Below are 19,763 nucleotides of genomic sequence, written 5' to 3'. Positions count from 1 at the left end.
TTGATGCACTGTGCAGTGAGCAGACTGCAGACAAAAACTCTTGAAGTGCAGGTGGGAACAAATTCCTGGCGATTCACTAGTACTCTAGCCCCAAAGGGAATGCCACGATGCTGTTCAGAAGTGATTATGGTCCGAATGGATCCTCACCAAGTACAATATGAAGTTGTGCAACTGTTCAATGCACATTTCTATTATTTCTTTATTCTCCTGCAATTCATGAGTTCACCTCAGCCTTGCCTAGCTTACTAATGGCAACCAAACTTAAATTTAACCAGCGCTTTGTAGTAATCTGGCTATCTAAGCCCAAGGAGTGTGTGGGATGTGTTCTCCAAAAATTATCATGGAATAAAGTACACCAGAATTGTTCTACAACAGTAAGAGCCACTTCAGTGCACGGTTCAGCAGGAGGGACAAGAAGAACACTTTCCCTGAATGAATGCCAAGATGTACAGTAAACTTAAAATACAAGTGGAAAAATCTAAGGAACACAGTGCCATACAGACATTTTGGGTCTAAAATCTTATACTCAGTCATGAACAGGAGTTTTTACTTTGTACGAATAGAAACATTCAAGTTGGAAAATATTTCCCCACCATGGCCCACCTCACTCCACTGCCACAAGCCAGAATTTCTCCTCACCAATCCAGGAGCAATCAAATTCTATGCCAACTGAGTCAAAGAATGTGTTAATAGTTAAACTTTTCAGTGAGACTTTCATATTGGATTCAACACAAGTTAATGTTTGTCAAGTCCCATCAACATTTTCAGCACATAAATGTTTTACTATTTAGTTCTGGCCTTATACTTACGATCTTTTGGCCTGGAGTAATACTTTCCAAATGCTTGATCTTTGGGGATCTCAGGATACAAATACTTCAATGGGTTTTCAGGAATGTTCTCAGCTGCCATTACTTTGTAATTGCGAATGATATCGGGGAAGGTAACAGCTGACAGTTGATGCTTGGTGTAGGGCTCTACAGAGTGAAACTGAGGCTCAGCTGGGAAAAGAAATTAAGAAGAAAAACAGATGGCAAAAAGTTAGTAAGCACACAAAAGCAGATATCCAAGAGTAAAGAAATGGGCCATTCTCAAGCTACTAGAACTTCAGTGCCAAAAAAAAAGTTACTTAGAACATACTCCAAATGCAAAAATTCTCTATTCATACATTGGTATTGAATCAAAATGTTCGCTTATTTAGTCATTATATTTCAGCATGAACTACAGCTTTTCCTTTCTAACTGCAAGTAATTGAATCATCTAGTATTATAGTTTTAAAAAATTCTGTTGTAAATCTGGACATGAGTAAATTAATTACAAAGCAAATAAAATCGGGAAATAATTGTAACAGCACTAACAAGCCTGTGGTAAAGGCTGCAGCCGAGTAGAGATCTATATGCACCTCACGAAGCCCACTTTCACCAGGCCAGGACTGGCTGGTGTAAAAAAATTCTGACCACATTGCTCCTCCTCTACTACATTTGTGGGATAAAAGGTCAAAAGGAAAGCAAAGTTTATTGTCATTAGCACAGGTGCAATGAAAATCCAACTTGCAGCAGCATCACAGGCACCATTTTCCACAGTTTTTACAAAGCCCTGTGCAAAACCAGTGAGTTATAATTACTGTCCTAGCTTGGTATGCAACTTTTCTCTGCATTACAAGGAAAGCAATTCCATCAATGGTACCTATGGACTTTAAGTGGTTTAATAAAAGAGGGAGCTTAAATCTTTTAAGATTATTTTCAAGGTTTTATATTTTAATTCAAGGATTATTATTACTATTTCTCCATAAGCCTTTGTCCACATTTAATTTTTAAAAAACACTATACAACGGAAAATGTATTTTCTGGAAATCAGCTGGATAGACTGTCCACATTAACTCCGGACAGCACCATGATCTTCCAACACAAAAACATGATTAGAAACATTTACTCATCATGCTCCAGACAGCCAAAAATCAATGTATTTTTCCTACAGAGAAATCCACTGCACTTACATAAAATTGAGCATTTTACACAATCAAGTTAATTATCATCACGTGCCTGTCATATGATGTGGGCCATTGTTGTCTTTCCATGATTGTTCTTGGCAAATTTTCCACACAAGTAGTTTTCCATTGCTTTCTGGGCAGTGCCTTGACTGAACAAATGACCCTAGCTATTATTAATACTCTTCACAGACAAGTCCACCTGGCATCTATGGTTACATAACCAGAACTTGTGATACGCACTCGCTGCTCAGATGATCATCCACACCTGCTCCCATGGCTTCACGCAACCCTAATGGGAGGGTGGGGGTGTTCTACATTTTGCCCAAAGGCGACCCGCAGTATAGTGGAGGCAAGGAGTGCTTCACAACTCCTTTGGCAGAGATGTATCTCGACCCTGCCACTCCTGTTAATCAATTGGTTTTAAAAAGAGAGCAGCAGATCTCTTCACCTTCAGGACAATAAATCCATGGAGTTTTCTACACGAGTTGGGCTATGGAGGCCAAAACATGGTATACATTTGAGACATTTGATGCTAGGGGAAAATCAAAGATCAGCTCTGTAGTTTACAGTAGGGTAGAACAGAGCAGATAGGGGAGACCAGATTTGTTTTTACATTCTTAACTTAACAACCCATTTACTGAATTACAAAATTAGAGAATGTCTGCTGAATCTTTTGGAATCCCAGAATTCCTAACTAATCACAGTAATCTTTCTGCCCATTTTACTATCTGTTTTAATATCAAAAGCCTCTTCAAGAGGATCATAAAACAGTCCCAAAGGCTTATGTCAATCATAACAATAATTTAAAAATCACCTGTCCAAAATGGGAATTTTTTTTAAATATAAAGGGTGACCCCGTAATTCTATCCCAAGGAGGAAGCATCATGTTTACCCTATCAAAACCCAGGAATCTTTTAAAAATAAAGTCTCCTTACTCTTGGAACTAGATGGTCCATCTTTCTCTGCAAAACACAATCTTCCTATTCTAGATGATCAGGCTGATGAAACTCCATTAAATAAAGAGGCCAATGATGTGACCTCACCAATCCCTTGTAAAGCTGAAGCATTAACCCCTTATTTTTGAATTCAAAAATCAGAAATAATGCTGTTGGCTCTCGATTTTTAAAAAACTGTCCATACTAGCACTGCAGCCCTTCTGAATCATGCATTAAGATAATTAGAACCAACGTTGAATGAAGTTTAGGAAGAGATTTTGCCCAAACCCATACAGGGCTAATTCATTAAAACATCTTGTGTATTTTAGAATCATGAGTACTATCCACTTACCGTTTGGTGACGTTTCCACCCAGGTAAAAGTGATGGCACCTTCTCTGCTGCTCTCACTGAACCTCAGTAAAAATGTACCTGGCGACATATCCTTTAGCAAAGCCCGTTCTGTTTCCTTACTCACAAACCCCATGATGCATCTGAAAATTTAATGCAATTCAGTTAATTCTCAGTCTTAACGCTTCCCGAAAAGGTAATATGATTCAACAACTACTAGCTGACTTGGTTACTGCTGCACTTTACATCATGTCTAGGGCTTTCATACTTACCCATCATTCCAAAGAGGCAGAAGATGCTTTTTAATCAACTCCAAAATGCCTTCAATCCAGAGCCAAAATGAGAAAGGCTTTTCATTGATATTCTCCTTAAGCAATAAACAGAATGCAATTAAAAACACAAGAAATGCAAATTATTCAGAATTATGTTGCTGACTTTGTTAATTGATTACCTTGCAGAATCTTGACCATGGAATTGAATTCTCGATGAAACAATTACTTGAACCTACGAAAGGCAATTTTAACAATTTTCACTCCAAGGCTTTCAGAGGAATATGCTTAAAAATAGTTCTTGTATTTTAAACTATATTAAGATTGCAAATTGTAAAGATGCATTAAACATGTCTTTAGATCCACTTAACACTTAAAAATTTAGGAATACACAACTGTAAACTGACAAGAACATAAATATCAATTCCCCCAATTGAATACATGATCATCAAGACTAAATCAATACAAACTCAGGTTTTCATGATGACACATAGAAAGATGTATGCAAGCAAAGTTATAACTGAGTACAAATACTAGTTCAGTATTTATAAATGAAGACCTAGTAGCACATCTTATTGAAGTGTGCGTATCAACTAGAAAATTGGATGTTTAACGAAGACCTGCTAGTAACTCAATTGGAAAACTGGACGTTTAAATATCTTTGAATACAAGATTGAAGAAATCTAACAAGTATCCTTTGTCAGTAATTATGAACGCTAAACAATTGTAGTGATTATTTTTTTTTAAATTTAGAGATACAGTACAAAATAGGACCTTCCAGCCTTGAGCCCCGCTGCCAGCAACCCGATTCAATCCTAGTTTAAAAAAAAATCATCACAGGACAATTTATAATGACCAATCAGCTTGCTACCCTGTAGCAGTTTGGACTATGGGAAGAAACCAGAGAACCTGGAGATAACCAACTCATTGCATTCTATAGGGAGGACGTACAAGTCATTACAAAAGGACACTGGGATTGAACTCGTGCTGTGAACTGAAACAAAGTCATGCTAACTGACATGCAACTATGGCCCACATGATAATTAATGTCAAAGTGGAGTTGCACAGTCTTGCTTTCTTCAAATGTTGTGGTTCAATCGTCCTGGAAGAACAAATGCAACTATATTTGGAATCTTTACAGAAGGTAAATCCTTTCAATTCAATGTCCTCCAGAGCATCAGAGCCATCTTACTTCTATTTTATTGAAGTGATAGAGCACTGAGTAGACCCTTACAGCTACATTGCTCCAGAAACCCTCAAACCTGATTAATCCCAACCTAACCATGGGACAATTTGCAACCCCACACATTCTACAGGGAAGACAGACTCCTTACAGACCGGCACTGGAACGGAACTCCGAAATGCTTCAGGCCACAATAGTGTCACACGAACTGATCTGCTACTGTGGCATCCCAAGGGCAATTCAGAATCAAAAAGCTGAATCAGATATGTATCATTGACACATCAGGAATTTTTTTTTTAATGTAATAGTAGCAGTACATCACAATGCATGACTGAAAAAACTATAAACTACAAATATACAAATTAAAACAAGTAATGCAAAAACAGGAAACAAAAACTAGAACTGAGGTAGTGTTCACGGATTCATTGTCTGTCAGAAATGAAAAGAGGGGAAGAAGCTGTTCCTGAACCGTTCAATGTGTGCCTTCAGGCTCCTGTACCTCCTCCTTGATGGTAGCAATAAGGGGGCATGTCCTGAGTGATGGGGGGGTTCTTAGTGATGGATGCTCCCTTTGAGGCCTTAATGTCCTGGATGCTGGGCAGGCTAGTACCTATGGAGCTGGTTGAGTTAGAATGCTCTCCACGGTACATCAATAGAAATGTATGAGTCTTTGGTGACATACCAATTTTATTCAAACTTCTAATGAAATACAACTGCTGTGGTGATTCCTCAATGAGAACTTGTGTGGTCCTCAAATTCCCCTTCCTGAAGTGCACAATCAATCCTCTGGTCTTACTGACATTGAGTGCAAGGTCATTACTGAGACACCAGTCAACTATATTCCTGGATGCCTCACTGTCCGAAATTTCATCAACAAGTTGTCACCGGCAAATTTAAAGATGTAGTTTGAGCTGCATCTAGTCACAGTCCTGTGCGTAGAGAGTGGAGAAGTGGGCTAGCATACTTTCTTGAGATGTGCCAGTGTTGATTGTCAGAGAAATGTTATTTCTGATCTGCAGACTGGTGAGAAAGTCAACGATCCAGTTGCAGAGGGAGGTAGAGGCTCAGGTTTTAGAGCTTGTTGATTAGAACTGAGGGTAGGATCGTGTTGAATGCTGAGCTGTAGTCAATAAAGAGCAGCCTGACACAGATATCACTACTGTCCTGGTAATGCAAGGCCGAGTGTTGGGTCAGTGAGTTTGCACCCACTGTTGACCTATGTGATGAGAGGCAGACTAGATTAGGTCCAGGACCTTGCTTAGTCACAAGCTGATTCCAGTCACAACCAGCCTCTCCAAGCACTTCTCAGTAGATGTGCCACTGGATGATAGTTGTTGGGGCAGCTCACCCTGCCGTTTTTGGGCACTGATACAATTACGACTGAGGAATTTCAGTGGAATGGTAGATAACTTCATTCTTCCATCAATCAGGCTGGTAGGAATTACTGATCTCAAACAAATCCCTTTTTCACTTTTGTCATTCCTTAAGATCTTACCTAGCAACTTTTCTCCAAGCATGTTGAGCTGTTCACCGTTAAGCCCCCTTTTAGTGACAGAAGAGAACTGCCAACTTAATACTTCAGAGAGCTGATTCCACGTGGCAGCTGGGGGGTTGGAGAAAAAACCTAGGGTCTGAGGAAGAAGCAAAACTGAAGTAGGTAGTTTATGGAACATTCACCAAACCTGACAATTTATATAAATGTGACAATTTTCCAGTTTATTATTTATATTGATTTATTAAACCAAATATTTATTTCAACTACTTTAAAAAGGTAACGTCTTTTAAAAAACTATTCGTTTCTAGGTAAAGAAATTGGAGAAGATTATTAGATGCAACTGAGGGGCAAGGGCAGCTGTTTTAATAGTTTGTATTAAAATAAAAGCATACTTCAGATGGCTGGAGACTGTTCTGGAGATTTAAATTTCCATTAAACTTCACATTAAGAGTGAACAAAACATCCATCTGACTCAAATTGATGGAGATTTTCTCATTATGTTGATGTACATAACTATTGACCTAATATTAGGTTTTGAATATGCAGTTTCATTTTGTTGTACACTACTAACAGACAAAGGTCCATACTGCCAAAAGACAGATAGCTGCAGCATATCTATTAGTTAAATTCTACCTAAATAAATGACACTTTGTAGACAGAATTTAAAGCTGGTTGCACTGATGCTTACCTTAGACTCACTCACAAGCATGTTATACCACAAGATAGAGGCCCAACCATTGGGGAGTTGGCTCACATTGGATATCACCACCAAAGGCAATGATGTTGTCTGCAATAGAAAAGGACTCAATGAAAAACAAAAATATTGTCACCCAATGACACTCAAAGTGAAGAGACATTGCAACAAAAACACAGCCATACACCATCAATACAGGATACATCAAATCAGAATCAGATTTAATATCATTGCCATGTCATGAAATTTGTTAACTTCTTAGCTGCAGTATAATGCAATACACGGTAATAAAGTATACATGTATATAAATCAATTAAAATAGTATACATCATAAAGAGGTGGTGTTCATGAGTTCAATATCCATTTAGAAATTGTATGGCAGAGGGCAAGAAGCTGTTCCTGAAATTGCTTGGTGAGCACCTTCAGCTTCTATACCTCCTTCCTGACAGTAACAATGACAAGAGGGTATTCCCTGGGTGATGGGGGTCCTTAATTATAGACACCACCTTTCTGAGGTCCCACTCCTTGCAGGTGTCTTGGATACTATAGAGGCTAGTGCACAAGACACAGCTAATTTCACAACTTCTTTCGACTTTGTGCAGTAGCCACCACCCCCATACCAGACAGTAATGCAGTCTGTCAGACTGCTCTCCATGATACACCTGTAGAAGTTTGAATTATTAGGCTATTAGGGACAAACCAAATCACCTCAAACTCCTAACAAAATATAGCCACCATCTTGCCTTCTTTATAACTACATCAATATGTTAATTCCAAAGATGCAAATCCCCTTTTTCTACTCTTGCATTCTTTTCAAATGTTTTAATTTCAAGCCCCCAATCACATTTAAAAATCTCAAAATTGCAACCACAGCATATTGGTGACAGAGAGGTTGAACAGAGGCTGGTGGATGAGGGGCCAATCAAGTGGGCTACATGATCCTGGGGGTGGGGGAGAAGAAAGACAAACACAAAATGCTGGAGGAACTGAGCAAGTCAGGCAGCATCTATGGAAATGACCCAGCAGTCCACATTTCAGGCCAAGACCCTTCTGCAGTACAGGGAAGGAAGGGGGGAAGATGCCAGAGCCAGGTGGGTTGAAAAGATGAAGGACTGGAAAGGAAGGAACCTGATAGGAGAGAAGTGAATCAAAGGAGAAAAAGAATGAGGAGGACACCCAGGGGGAGGCGATAGACAGATGAGAAGAGGTAAGAGGCCAGAGTGGGAAATGGGGGGGGGGGGGGGGGGGGGAAAGAGAGAATTATTTATTTTTAAATGAAGAAAATCACTTCATGCCATCAGACTGAAGGTTACCCAGGAAGAATACAAGATGTTGGTCCTCCACTGAGGGTGGCCTCATTTTGACAAAAGAGGCAGTGGACCGACAGGCTTCACCCATCCTTCCTCTCTCCTCCACCCCATCTTTTTATTCTACTCCACTCCTCAGTCCTCAGGCCAAAATGTCAACTGTTTATTCATTTCCATAGATGCTGACTGACCCGCCAAGATCCCTCAGCATTCAGTGTGTTGCTTTGGCATCAGGCGGTGTTGAGAGCTCAAAACTCAAGTAGAATTTTGTTTCAGTGAAAGCCAAAAGTCCATTCCAATGAAATAAGTTTAAGACCATTTTTAAAAAACAATGGCTAAAACATCCCAATTCAGTTTTACTGTACTCATTTTATAATTAATTTCCACATACAAAACAAAATCCAACTAGGATTCCAATTTACAAATTTTAAAAACGGAACAACTTCCGTGGATGTAAACCTTATATCCCTTGGCATCTGCATTCCTTTAATTTATTTATTTATTTATTTATTTTTAAAATATAAAGTTGGCAGCAAAATTTTCTTCAAAATGAACTGAGTTATGGGGAAGTGAGCAGATTGGGACTTTCCCTCCTCACCCCCCCCCACCCCTCCCCCCCGCACATAGGAAAGAGATGATCTTAAGGGTGTACAAAATCATGACAGCAATACAAGAGATGTGCAGGATAAGATTTCTTCAAGTACAGAGCTGGATGCCTGGAATGCACTGTCAGTGGTAGCAAAAGCAAATATGATAGGGGTGTTCTGGAGGGTCTTAAGCAGGCACACGAATTTGTAGAGAATAGCAGATTATGGATATTGTGTAGCCACAAGGGATTAAATTTAGTTGGGCATTTAAATTACAACTTTAAATTTGTTCAGTACACTCTAGTACTCCTGCTCTTGCATGATTTAGAAGAATGTGGAAAACAATATACCATACAAAATTCTGCTTTATTGAACTTAGGTGAAAGTTAGTTCAACACATCATATAATGGAAGTCCATGTTTGTCATCCTTCTTACCCCATCTCAAGTGAACACACAAGGTGTGTTTGTATTCCTTACCTCCAGATCAATTGGCACATTCTGGTGACAGAACTGTGTCTCAAAGCTGATTGAGTGAAGTTCCTCAGTTACAATGAAAGGTCCCTGTTTGAACATGCACAAGGGTTTAAGTCAGTATCTACCTAAGTAATATCAGACCGCAAGAGATAAGAGCAGAATTAGGCCATTCCACTATTTCATCATTAGGATTCTGATCTCAATACAATGAACTCTTTTTTTTAAAAAAAAAGCGCAACAAAATCAACATGATTGATTCTGGAACAGGCAAGGAGCGTACACGTTTTGAAGAAGTTGAAAGTAAAGCTATATTGAGAGGCACACCACAATAGGGACTTACTTCTGTTGTTCTGCTGCCTGTGTTTTTTTGTTCCTTCAGTTGCTGTAATACAAGAAGGCATCTTATTGCATTTTAAGTGAAATATACATTGTTCCGCATTTTCTACCATGAGATCATTGCAAACGAATGGGACTAAGTACATGACTCAGCTTTACAAAATGACTACTCACCAAGTGCCGGAATTCAGCAGCCAAGCTTCCATTTGTCGACTCTTCCATATTCATCACTTTCGTGTTAGTTCCTAGTATATTGAATTTCCTAAAACTGAAAAAAAATTAAAGTAAAATCAGCAAAGTAACATTTATATTACAAAGTACAATTACAAATGTAAAGGGATCACAAAATCAACATTATACCACTTACCCTTTTACAGCAATCTTTTCAGTGACATCTCTGTTTTAAAAAAGATATTTAAGAATTAGAAGGAAAAGCAGAGTTTATCCCTTGTGCCCATTTCACTATTCAATTATTGTAATAACCTTTTAAATTCCCCAATATCCCAGTTTATCAATCTGTCTTGAATCGGATTAGTGACTGAGCCTCCACAGCCTTTGTTAACAGTGGGGTTGAGGAAAATTCCTGAGTCCAAAATGGCTAGTTCCTTACTTTGGAATCAAATTATATGCCCTAGTTCCAAACACCCATCATCCTTGCTTCTTCTAAACTTTGATAGCGCAGACTGCAGGAATTTCTTCTTGTATAATAAATGCAGCACACCAGGAATCACAATGGCAAAATTAACTGCAAGTCCCCTCCTTCATGCAGGGTGACTTGGCTTGCACACGATGTTCTGGCTACAGACACACCACAGTCTTTGTAATTGGATGAAGTAGTCTTTATTGTAATAAAAAGGGCAAGGATACTACTTGCCCACCATATCTGCATATTATAAACATCTTTTATTGTTAAAGAGCAGCCAAATCCTTCTGAACACCGATATATTTTACTCTTATCATTTAAAATACTGCAACTAAAGATGACCTCTTATTTTGTAAATATAATCATTTGCCAAGCCCTCATCCATTTCTATTCTCTTCATACACTAAGTAGCCACTAAGTTTTGTATCTTCAACCCAAGATCCAAAATCTAGCTCCTCAAAATTACTAATAGCCCCCCCCCCAAAAAAATACTTGCTACATTCCCAACCCGAAAAAGAAACAGTTTATTCTTTCTACTCAGAATCTGCATACAAAATTCCCAAATAGTGCTGAGGCTCTAATTTTCTTTACTTTCTATAACCTTATCAAAGTATTTCAGAAGTCCAAATCGATATCAAGTGGTTTCTACTTCCTCATTCTGCTAGTAATGACCTCAAAAAAGTTTGCCAAATTTTTTTTTTTTTTTTTACTTCAGAAAACCCTGTTGGTTCTGCCCAATCTTACTACTATTTTCCAAAGTAACCCACGCTACTTCCTTAATAGAGTAGTAAAATGTTAACTCAATAGATTTGATATGGGCTGAATATACATGAATTACATCACCTGGTCAAATTTTGAAGCCAATACCCATTTCTATTAACCTTGCTGAAACATGACATTTACCACTCAAAAGAGTAATGGATCATAACAATTCAAGCATATCTGAAGATATTAGTCATGCAACTCGTTAAAATAATATGCATCTACTTACTTGTCAAATGATGCCTTTACACGCAGCTGATAGTTTAACTCTGGCAGTCTTACCAACAGCCTACAAGAAGATAAAAAAATAATTTGAGCGAATTAGAAAAGGAAACCGAGCCTATGTGAATAAACTTGTCATCTTACTCATTGGCAGCAGGTTCTGTTCATGTTATTTGCCTCCAGCATTTTAGACTACAGGACATTGTTTAGTCTCCACTAGATAATACACCCAACAGTGTAAGGCTCCAAATTTTCTTTTAAAAAAACGTGCAGGAAAACATTCCCAGCTCACTGCTTCTTGTGCACCAAACTTTAGTCATTTTAAAAACATCTTGTACTACATTAATAATACAGTGAAAGTATCAATAGTGATCATAAAATCTTGTAGATTTAAATAAGTTCATTTTAAGCCCATCATTTTCAATCATTTCCACTTCAATCAGGTCATTGTTTTCAACACCTTAACACCTACCAAATGCTGCTTAGCGATTGATAAATGCTGGAGCCTCTTCCTCAACTTGTATTCATACAGCACATTGAACAGAACACTTCCCAAATTGATTCAAACAAGCCACCAAGTCACTTAAACAAAATGCCAGTGAAGCTGATAAAGATCTTGGTCAAAGGAAGTAGATTTTAATATACAACACTGGAAAGCATTATACTGAACCAGAAGTCACAGGAGGGAATTCTGCAGCCTTTACATGTTGAAAGCATGGCGATCAAGATGGAGCTTGTAAAGCACAAAACTCCGGAAGTGGAGGCAAGCTAACAAGTTAAGGACTCAGAAGATTAAAGGTAATGACTTGAGCCTGGAATTTGGAACACTTTTGAATTTAAAACATGGAGAGAAGAAAACAGCATCTGATTAATTGCAGCCATACTAGGACAGCTAGCATGAAGGGCATAGGTAAACCAGACTTAGTCCAAGCTAGGACAAGTGGTCGTCTAGTGAGTGAGACTTACAGATGGCAGAAGGCCAGCTACCACACTTGACTATTCAAGTCTGAGAGGTAGTGGGCATAGAGATTTCAGTCTGGTTTAGCCCCCAGCAGTGGCCAGGAGGGATTCAGTCAGTAGCTAGGGAATCGGGTGGGGGGGGGGGGGAGGGGGGAGCAAACAATGGTGTTAATATGTAGGACGAGAAACAAGCAATCTGACACAAGATGGTGGGGCAGAGCTAACAGCAAGCACGCAGAAATAGCATTTTCAGTAATGTCACGGAGATGCAAAATGGAGAAGGGAAATCGAAGAGAGCAGAGATATGTTTTTCACCGATCAATAAACAAAATAATGCACACAAAACTCTAGGCATGACTGGATAGATTAGGAATGTAATAAGAATGTTCAATAGAATTACTAACAAGGAAATGTTCTTGCCCATCTGTGGTTTTAAAGCAAGTAATGCTTACTTTTAAAAATGTTAGTAATAAACAATTCCTCCATCCTTCTGGGAAGCTGAAGTATGTCTTCATAAAGATATTATAAGATAGATAAACAAAAACAACTCACCTCAACTTAACAGTGAATTGTACACCAGTTTTTAAAACCATGGGTCTCTGTGGATGGGTTGGCATGCAAGGCTGTCTCTCCACTACAAAAGAGCTAAAATGCAGAGAAAATTAATGTTTAAATGATGACCATTTCAGAAATAGAGCAGCAGTTTTAAAGCAAAAAAAAAAGACAATGACACAAGCTGCCAGTGCACATTGGCAGTTTATATGTACACAGCTTATTGAAGGGATGGCCTGAAAAAGGGAACAGCGATTGCCAGTAACAATGAACTTGCATTGAAGAGGACAATGCTCCATAAGCAAATTTCTGGATAATAAAAATCCATTAAGGTACGCATTTAATGCCAACACTTGCTCTAGTGATGAATAGGTCCATAGTCAACAAGAGTAAAATTGTTCTCCGCCAGAATCGTGAAGTGGCTAATAGGAAATCAGTAGCCTCATCTTTGGCTACACCATGTAAAATCTCCCTTCTCCGTTTAGCCAACATCAGGAAATAAGGCTCATGTTTAATACTGAGAAAATTAAGATCGAAGTATTTAAGGAGCCAGTCCACGTCAAGAATCTGGAATTGTTACCTTTTAATAAGAGTGACGAACAAAGTATTGTATCTTTCCTCCAAGAATTGCTTTTTTTGAGTAATAGGATCATCGTCGTATGAATATTTCTGCTCCAATTCTTCCAGTTTCTTTAATTGCTGCCGAACTTGCTGCAAGCTTTCAGCCAGCAATGTAAACCTGAAAAACAACCATCACTAATTAAGGATGGTCAATTACTAATGGCTCTTGCTCAAAACCATTTGCAGAAGTCATGGAAATCAGATACGTGGTCAGAACATTGACCAAACCACCAGAGACAGCACCAACCAGAGCTTACAAATCCACTCTTTTTGTACCTCAGATGCTGCTGAGGTGCCAGTGACCAAACTCAATTCACTCAACGTTCTAAAATACAAGCAACTGATACACTTGAAGGGAGGCAACCTTGATTCATAGGGCATTAGTCCACCTCCAAACTGCCAGAAACCTCAGCTCAAAGCAGCCAGCAACTTGCCTTATGGAGTCGAGCATAATAGATCCAGCATGACACCCCTTATATTGTGCATACAAGAACAATTTGCAAACCAAGGTTAAGTTTTACTACCTGAAACTAACATATAGTATTAATGGGAAATGAGAAATTAACATTGTTTTGGGGTGGTTAGAAGAGATCTCAATCAATTTCAATCACTCCAGTATTTTCTGCAAGGTGAATTATATATTTAAAAAAAAACACACCTAGGACATTCTTCAACATGGAATTCAGAATGTGTTTACTGTATTTTAGTAACACAAGTAGAAAATACTGGAAGTACTCAACTGGTTACACAGCCTCTTCCCACAAGACGTGGGAAATCTACATCTGCTTGACCTGCTGAGTCAGCATTTTTTTTTTGCTTCTGGATTTCCAGTACCTACAGAATATTCTGTTTGGAGTAATCTTTGAATACAGGTAAATAGAAACACGTCATACAGTGTTACACAATTAAATTCTGCTGGCAAGTCTAGAATGCCATGTGGTTGAATTTAAAAGGATTGGGTGTTTGCAGTGAAATTTTGCACTAACAAAATTTGCACAGGTGTTTCTTGAAGCTCACCAGTGTTGCAGCTGGTCAAGACAGGTATTTGGAGGTCCTCCAATGCATGCAATTTGCTGTCTCCGTTTCCATTCCACCAACTCTTCATTGATCAGAAGACCTTCAATTTGTTCCACTTCATTCAACAAGCAGGCAGTTTCATTGATTACATCCTACAAAAATAATTAACACATCTGTTAGTAAAATGTTTCTTAAAAAAAATAAATCTGCGCAAGAGATCAGAAATATTTATTTTTTTTAAAAATGCATTGTTCAACATTGACAGATTTGGAAAATCATGTGCATCACCATACAAACAAAAAATTTCTAAGATAAACCAGAATGAGTTGTAGAATGGTGGTAGCTCATTCCACAGACGTTGTCTGAACAGGTAATAAAGATATATAAAAAAAAATCAGCTTTGTCACATGTACATTGTAACATACAGTGTAATGCGTTTTTTGAGTCAAATCAAATCATTGCATTGCCAAGAGTTGTCATGAGTGCCCAACACCTAATAGCATGCACAAAACGCATGAAATCTAATTGTATTCCTTTGTAAATTGGGAGGAAATTGGAGAACCCACAGAAACCTATGCTGTCACAGGGAGAAAGTGAAAATTCGTAACAGATGGCAGGAAATAAACACCATTCTTAGAGCTGGCAGTGTAAAGCAATGCGCTAAATGCTACACCACCATGCTGCCTGCAGTAATTAAAAAAAAAGTATAAAATTAATATAAAATAAAACATTAGCAAAACCATGGCTAACCTTTCGTTTCATATCCAGCTTCAGCATCATATTATGAAGATGGAGCTTTTCTTGTTTAATCTCATTTTGAGCCAAGCCATTCACTTCATGCTCTACCAATATAAAACAAAAAATATCAAATTAGGTTGAGGTCAGCAATAACCCTGAACAAAGTAAACATGCTGATTTTTTATAAATTCTTTTACAAGAACATCTGGTAAGCACATTAACCACAAATTTCTCACCTCGACTCTGCAAAGTTTTTGATCGGAAGTCAAATTCATCCTGAAGGTCCTCAAGAGATTTTATTTCTTGTTCAATCTCCTATAATCATAAAAAAACAACAAACTTGTTTATATAGTACCTGTCACATGGTTTTGATGATTCAGGGCACTTTACAGCCAAATGTCTCTGCTGCAAGCAGAAAAATGACCAAGCAATTTGCAGAACATTCTCCACATAAAGGCACAAGCACAAGGAATTCTGCAGATGCTGGAAATTCAAACATCAAAGTTGCTGGTGAACACAGCAGGCCAGGCAGCATCTCTAGGAGGAGGTACAGTCGACGTTTCAGGCCGAGACCCTTTGTCAGGACCCAGGTTCCTGACGAAGGGTCTCGGCCCAAAACACCGACTGTACCTCTTCCTAGAGATGCTGCCTGGCCTGCTGCGTTCACCAGCAACTTTGATGTGTGTTGCTCCACATAAAGGCCCCATATTGCACAAGAGGGAAAACTGGCTCATCCAAAAAATTCAGCAAACTTAACACTGCAACATTATTGGAGTTCTGGTGTAATGTATTCAAGTCTTAATGGATAACACACCATCTCATTCTGAGTAGCAAATACTTTGGTTAAGTGATTGCATTTAGGTCATTTATATTGCTGACAAGGCAACAAAGACCAGCCAGGTCATAAGTGCACTCAATCCATTTATACAGTAATAAAAACAACACCAAAGCCTCAGGACTGATTCGAAGTTTTGTTTACACTTAAAGACTCCCACCAGTCCCCTCCTGCTCTTCTATAGATGCACTTTTCCTGGTGAGGTTAATGCCAATGTATTAATGCATTATGCAATCCAACTCCATGCACCCATTTTAAGAAAACCATTGTTACTCTGAGGTGGCTCAAAGTAGTTGAATCATTAATATAGTTCTATTCTCATGTTTTGGCCTCGTTACCTTCCTACAATTCCTCTTGTAAGAAAGTAATGATAATAGAAAACTTTATTCTTCTTATGGAGTTTTCATCCTTTATCCAATCCTTCAGCACTATATCTTAGCACAAATTCAGAAGCCCACTCTAAAGTATTAGGTTATGAAGCGCAACTACCGAATTCTCAGACGCAAAGGATGCTAATTGGAATGATGTTGCATTGCAGATACATACATACCTGAACACTGCTTTTTACAGCCTTCACTTTCAGATCTAACTGCTTCTGCTTGTCCAGAATTACGCCATTTTGGAAAGTACCAATATGATTCTAAAAATTAAAAACAAAGTTGCAGAACCAAAATCTGTAAGGAATGTTATAGTTTTATTGTTCCTTTGACAATCCTAGGAGAAACTGAGCGGGTGCCACCATTTTGCCGAAGAAACTACTACCAGAATTTTAGAACCACAGAATTTACAGCTAACAGTAAGTAGTTTGGAAAAAAAAAGCATGCTCGAAATAAGGTGAGCAGCCTAACAAATCTACTTTGATAATCAGCATCTCAGAGAGCTTTTAAAAAAACTAATTCAACACTTTTGCTGCATTGATTTCAAAAACAATCTCAATCTGAACTGGGAACAGGCAAAAATAAATAGGCTTTTATTCCACGTAAGTGTGGTACAAAAAGTGTTACAATTAAAACCAAGTCCAACAAAAACAGTTCATTCCAGTTGAGAAAGGACGAATAAGAAACTTTACTTAGTCTAAAGCTATTGCTTCGATTTCTCATTAAGTTTTCAATTTGGACATCAGTTGTCCTGAAGGTTGCAACCTATGCTAACTGAACTGGCAATTGGGAGATCAGTCCAAATTCTAGGTTTGCCAATGGAGAGAGTATTGAAACAAGACAAAAGGGGTTTGCGTTTTGCTGTCCGGATTTCTGGAAACTTATTCAATTAATACAGATATTCAGATCTTCACTCTGCCCCCAGATGTACACCTTTTTAAAAATTATTTTAGATAGAACAACAAGGGGCACTAGCCACAACCACAGTTAGCAGCAGATGTGCCTCCCTAAAGAACACAGCTGAATGGACTACATCATCAGCCATACCTATCTTACAGACAGTAGATCAAGAGTTACATCTGGAGCCCAAGAGGTGGTTTCAGCTCAGGAGTATGCAGAATATTGATTCCTTATTGCCTACTTGTAGCTCTTTCTCCAATTTTAATACTTAATATTCTAGCGCAGTTTGGGTATTTGATCCCCCACAATAATCTGCATGGGAATTTAAACTGGAGGTGGCAGTATTTATTTATTTATTTATTTACACGCGGTCGAGTTGCGAGCTCGACATCAACCCGGCACGGATGGAGAGTGCGCCCGGGAGCAGTCTGTCACTGGATCGAACACGGGAACCTCCGTTCTCGAGCCCAGCACTGATCTCACTGCGTCACCAGCTGACCACATTTATAAAAACACTACAAACCACATTCAGAACATGTAAACATCGATGGGTATTTAGCATGGTGCCTTTGAGAAAGCCTGCAAGGACAAGGCAGAAAACTAAATGCAGGTGAGCACAACAGTTGTGGGAAAGTTACTGGAGGGAATTTCAAGGGACAGAATCGACCTGCATTTGGAAAGACTAGAACCGATTACAGATACTCAACATGGTTTTTGTGAGTGGGGAAAATATCTCACGAATGAGTTTTTAAAAAAAATAACCAAAAGGATTGATGAGAGCAAAGCAGTAGACATATTCTACATCAACTTTAGCAAACCCTTGACACAGTTCTACAGGATAGGCTGCTGTACATGGTTAGATCAGCTGGGATCCAGGGTGGGTTTGCCAACTGGATTTAACATTAACTTGTTTTTTTTTTGGGGGGGGGGGGGGAGGTTAACAGCTACGGAGAAGGGTTGTTTTCAGATTGGAGGCCTGTAACCCACAGTGTGCTGCAACACATTGTCCACTAATGCTCATCATCTATATTAATGATCTGGATGAGAAAACAAGCTTGGTTATCAAGATTGTGGAGGACACCAAAATAGGTGGTATAGTGGACAGTGAAGTTATTAATATCGTTACAGGATTTAGAATAACTGGGAAAGCAGGAAGGAATACCAGGTACAATTTGACTTGGACCACAAACAAGAGGCCTGATGAAGGGTCTCAGCCCGAGATGTCGACTGTTTACTCTTTTCCATAGATGCTGCCTGGCCTGCTGACTTCCTCCAGCATTGTTTGTGTAATCTGACTTAGACAAGTGTTGGGAGTTTGTCAGGTTAAATCAGCATAGGACTTGCACAGTAAGTGGCAGAACCCGAGCACTGCAGAACAAAGAACCCTAGGGGTACAAGTACATAGTTCACTGACAGTTGCAACATAGGTTGACAGGTTGGTGAAGGCAGCATTTGCCATGCTTGAGTGCAAGAGTTGGAATACCATGTACATTTGTAACATGCTGGTAAGACAACATGGAGTTGTGTGTGCGTTTCTGATCACCCAGCTTAAGGAAAGATGCTATTAAACTGGGAAGATTCACAAGCACATTACCAGGACAGGAAGGCTTGAATTACATGGAAAACCTGGAAAGGCTGAGGATTTTCCCCTAGAGCCTAGGAGGCCAAGGAGTGACCCAACAGAGGTGCACAAAATCATGAAGGCCCTGATTGGTTGAATAGCCAGTCAGCCATTTTCCTAGTAAAGGGAAACCAAAAACTAGAGGGCATATATACAAGGCGTGAGGAGGAAAAGTTATCTGGGAAATGAGAGACAAGCTTTTCCACAGAGAAGGTGTTGGCATTTGGAATAAGCTTCCAAATGAGTGGTAGAGCCAGGTGCAATTACAACATTTAGACAGATACATGGGTAGGAAATGCTTAAAGAGTAAGAGCCAAATGCAAGAAAATAGGTCTAGCTCATGTAGAGAACTTGCTGAGAATGGACAAGTTGAACTAAAGGACCATTTCACTGCTGTCCAACTCTATAATGATCTCTGCTTTGTACGAGTGAATAACTAACCTTAATCATTACAGAATATAGAACCAAGACAATTTTGCACTATTATTGTTTTGTTCCAATTGTTTTCTTTCTTGTAAGAGCTGCACGTCACATTTGTTTTTCTTGTAAACGCTGCTTACATCACAGCATGTGCCTGTGTTGCTACTGCAAATTTTGCATTGTACCCCACATGCATGTACTGTGCAGATGACAAACTCAACTTTAACCATCCATATCTGCTCCATTGACCCCATTCATGTCAAGCTAAACTCAGCACTTCTATTCTTCTGCAAAAAGAACTAAGAGAAACCTAATAAGCCCGCCAAAGATCTATTCAATCCACTGATCTGTAGTCGTTTTGGAATCTGGACCTGTATGGCTATCATTTATATATGGACTTCTGTTGTGAATGCCCAGCAGCAGAGACATTCTCAGGGGAAGACTGCAGAATGTTGATATCATGCAAGACTGTACTTCC

General features: G+C 38.9%; 1 protein-coding gene across 3 annotated transcripts in view; it reads right to left on the bottom strand.

Annotated features, from left to right (window-relative positions):
- The window catches only part of LOC140199487 (signal transducer and activator of transcription 1-alpha/beta-like), a 54,357-nt gene that overhangs the window by 17,607 nt on the left and 16,987 nt on the right, over positions 1 to 19,763 (bottom strand). For all 3 annotated transcript variants that reach the window (XM_072261660.1, XM_072261662.1, XM_072261661.1), the window contains exons 5-21: positions 16,518 to 16,607; positions 15,369 to 15,447; positions 15,145 to 15,236; positions 14,395 to 14,546; positions 13,337 to 13,495; positions 12,757 to 12,849; positions 11,252 to 11,311; positions 9,985 to 10,014; positions 9,792 to 9,885; positions 9,622 to 9,663; positions 9,285 to 9,368; positions 6,907 to 7,005; positions 6,219 to 6,354; positions 3,723 to 3,775; positions 3,544 to 3,638; positions 3,275 to 3,414; positions 810 to 998 (exon numbers count right to left, since the gene is read on the bottom strand). In XM_072261660.1, the coding sequence (XP_072117761.1) occupies positions 810 to 998; positions 3,275 to 3,414; positions 3,544 to 3,638; positions 3,723 to 3,775; positions 6,219 to 6,354; positions 6,907 to 7,005; positions 9,285 to 9,368; positions 9,622 to 9,663; positions 9,792 to 9,885; positions 9,985 to 10,014; positions 11,252 to 11,311; positions 12,757 to 12,849; positions 13,337 to 13,495; positions 14,395 to 14,546; positions 15,145 to 15,236; positions 15,369 to 15,447; positions 16,518 to 16,607 (1,687 nt within the window). The remainder of the gene's footprint in view (positions 1 to 809; positions 999 to 3,274; positions 3,415 to 3,543; positions 3,639 to 3,722; positions 3,776 to 6,218; positions 6,355 to 6,906; positions 7,006 to 9,284; positions 9,369 to 9,621; positions 9,664 to 9,791; positions 9,886 to 9,984; positions 10,015 to 11,251; positions 11,312 to 12,756; positions 12,850 to 13,336; positions 13,496 to 14,394; positions 14,547 to 15,144; positions 15,237 to 15,368; positions 15,448 to 16,517; positions 16,608 to 19,763) is intronic.

The sequence above is a fragment of the Mobula birostris genome, chromosome 6, assembly GCF_030028105.1.
Source record: "Mobula birostris isolate sMobBir1 chromosome 6, sMobBir1.hap1, whole genome shotgun sequence".
Lineage (NCBI taxonomy): Eukaryota > Metazoa > Chordata > Chondrichthyes > Myliobatiformes > Myliobatidae > Mobula > Mobula birostris.
Note: the sequence above shows the minus strand (reverse complement) of the source record. Positions and strands in the feature narration are given on the sequence as shown.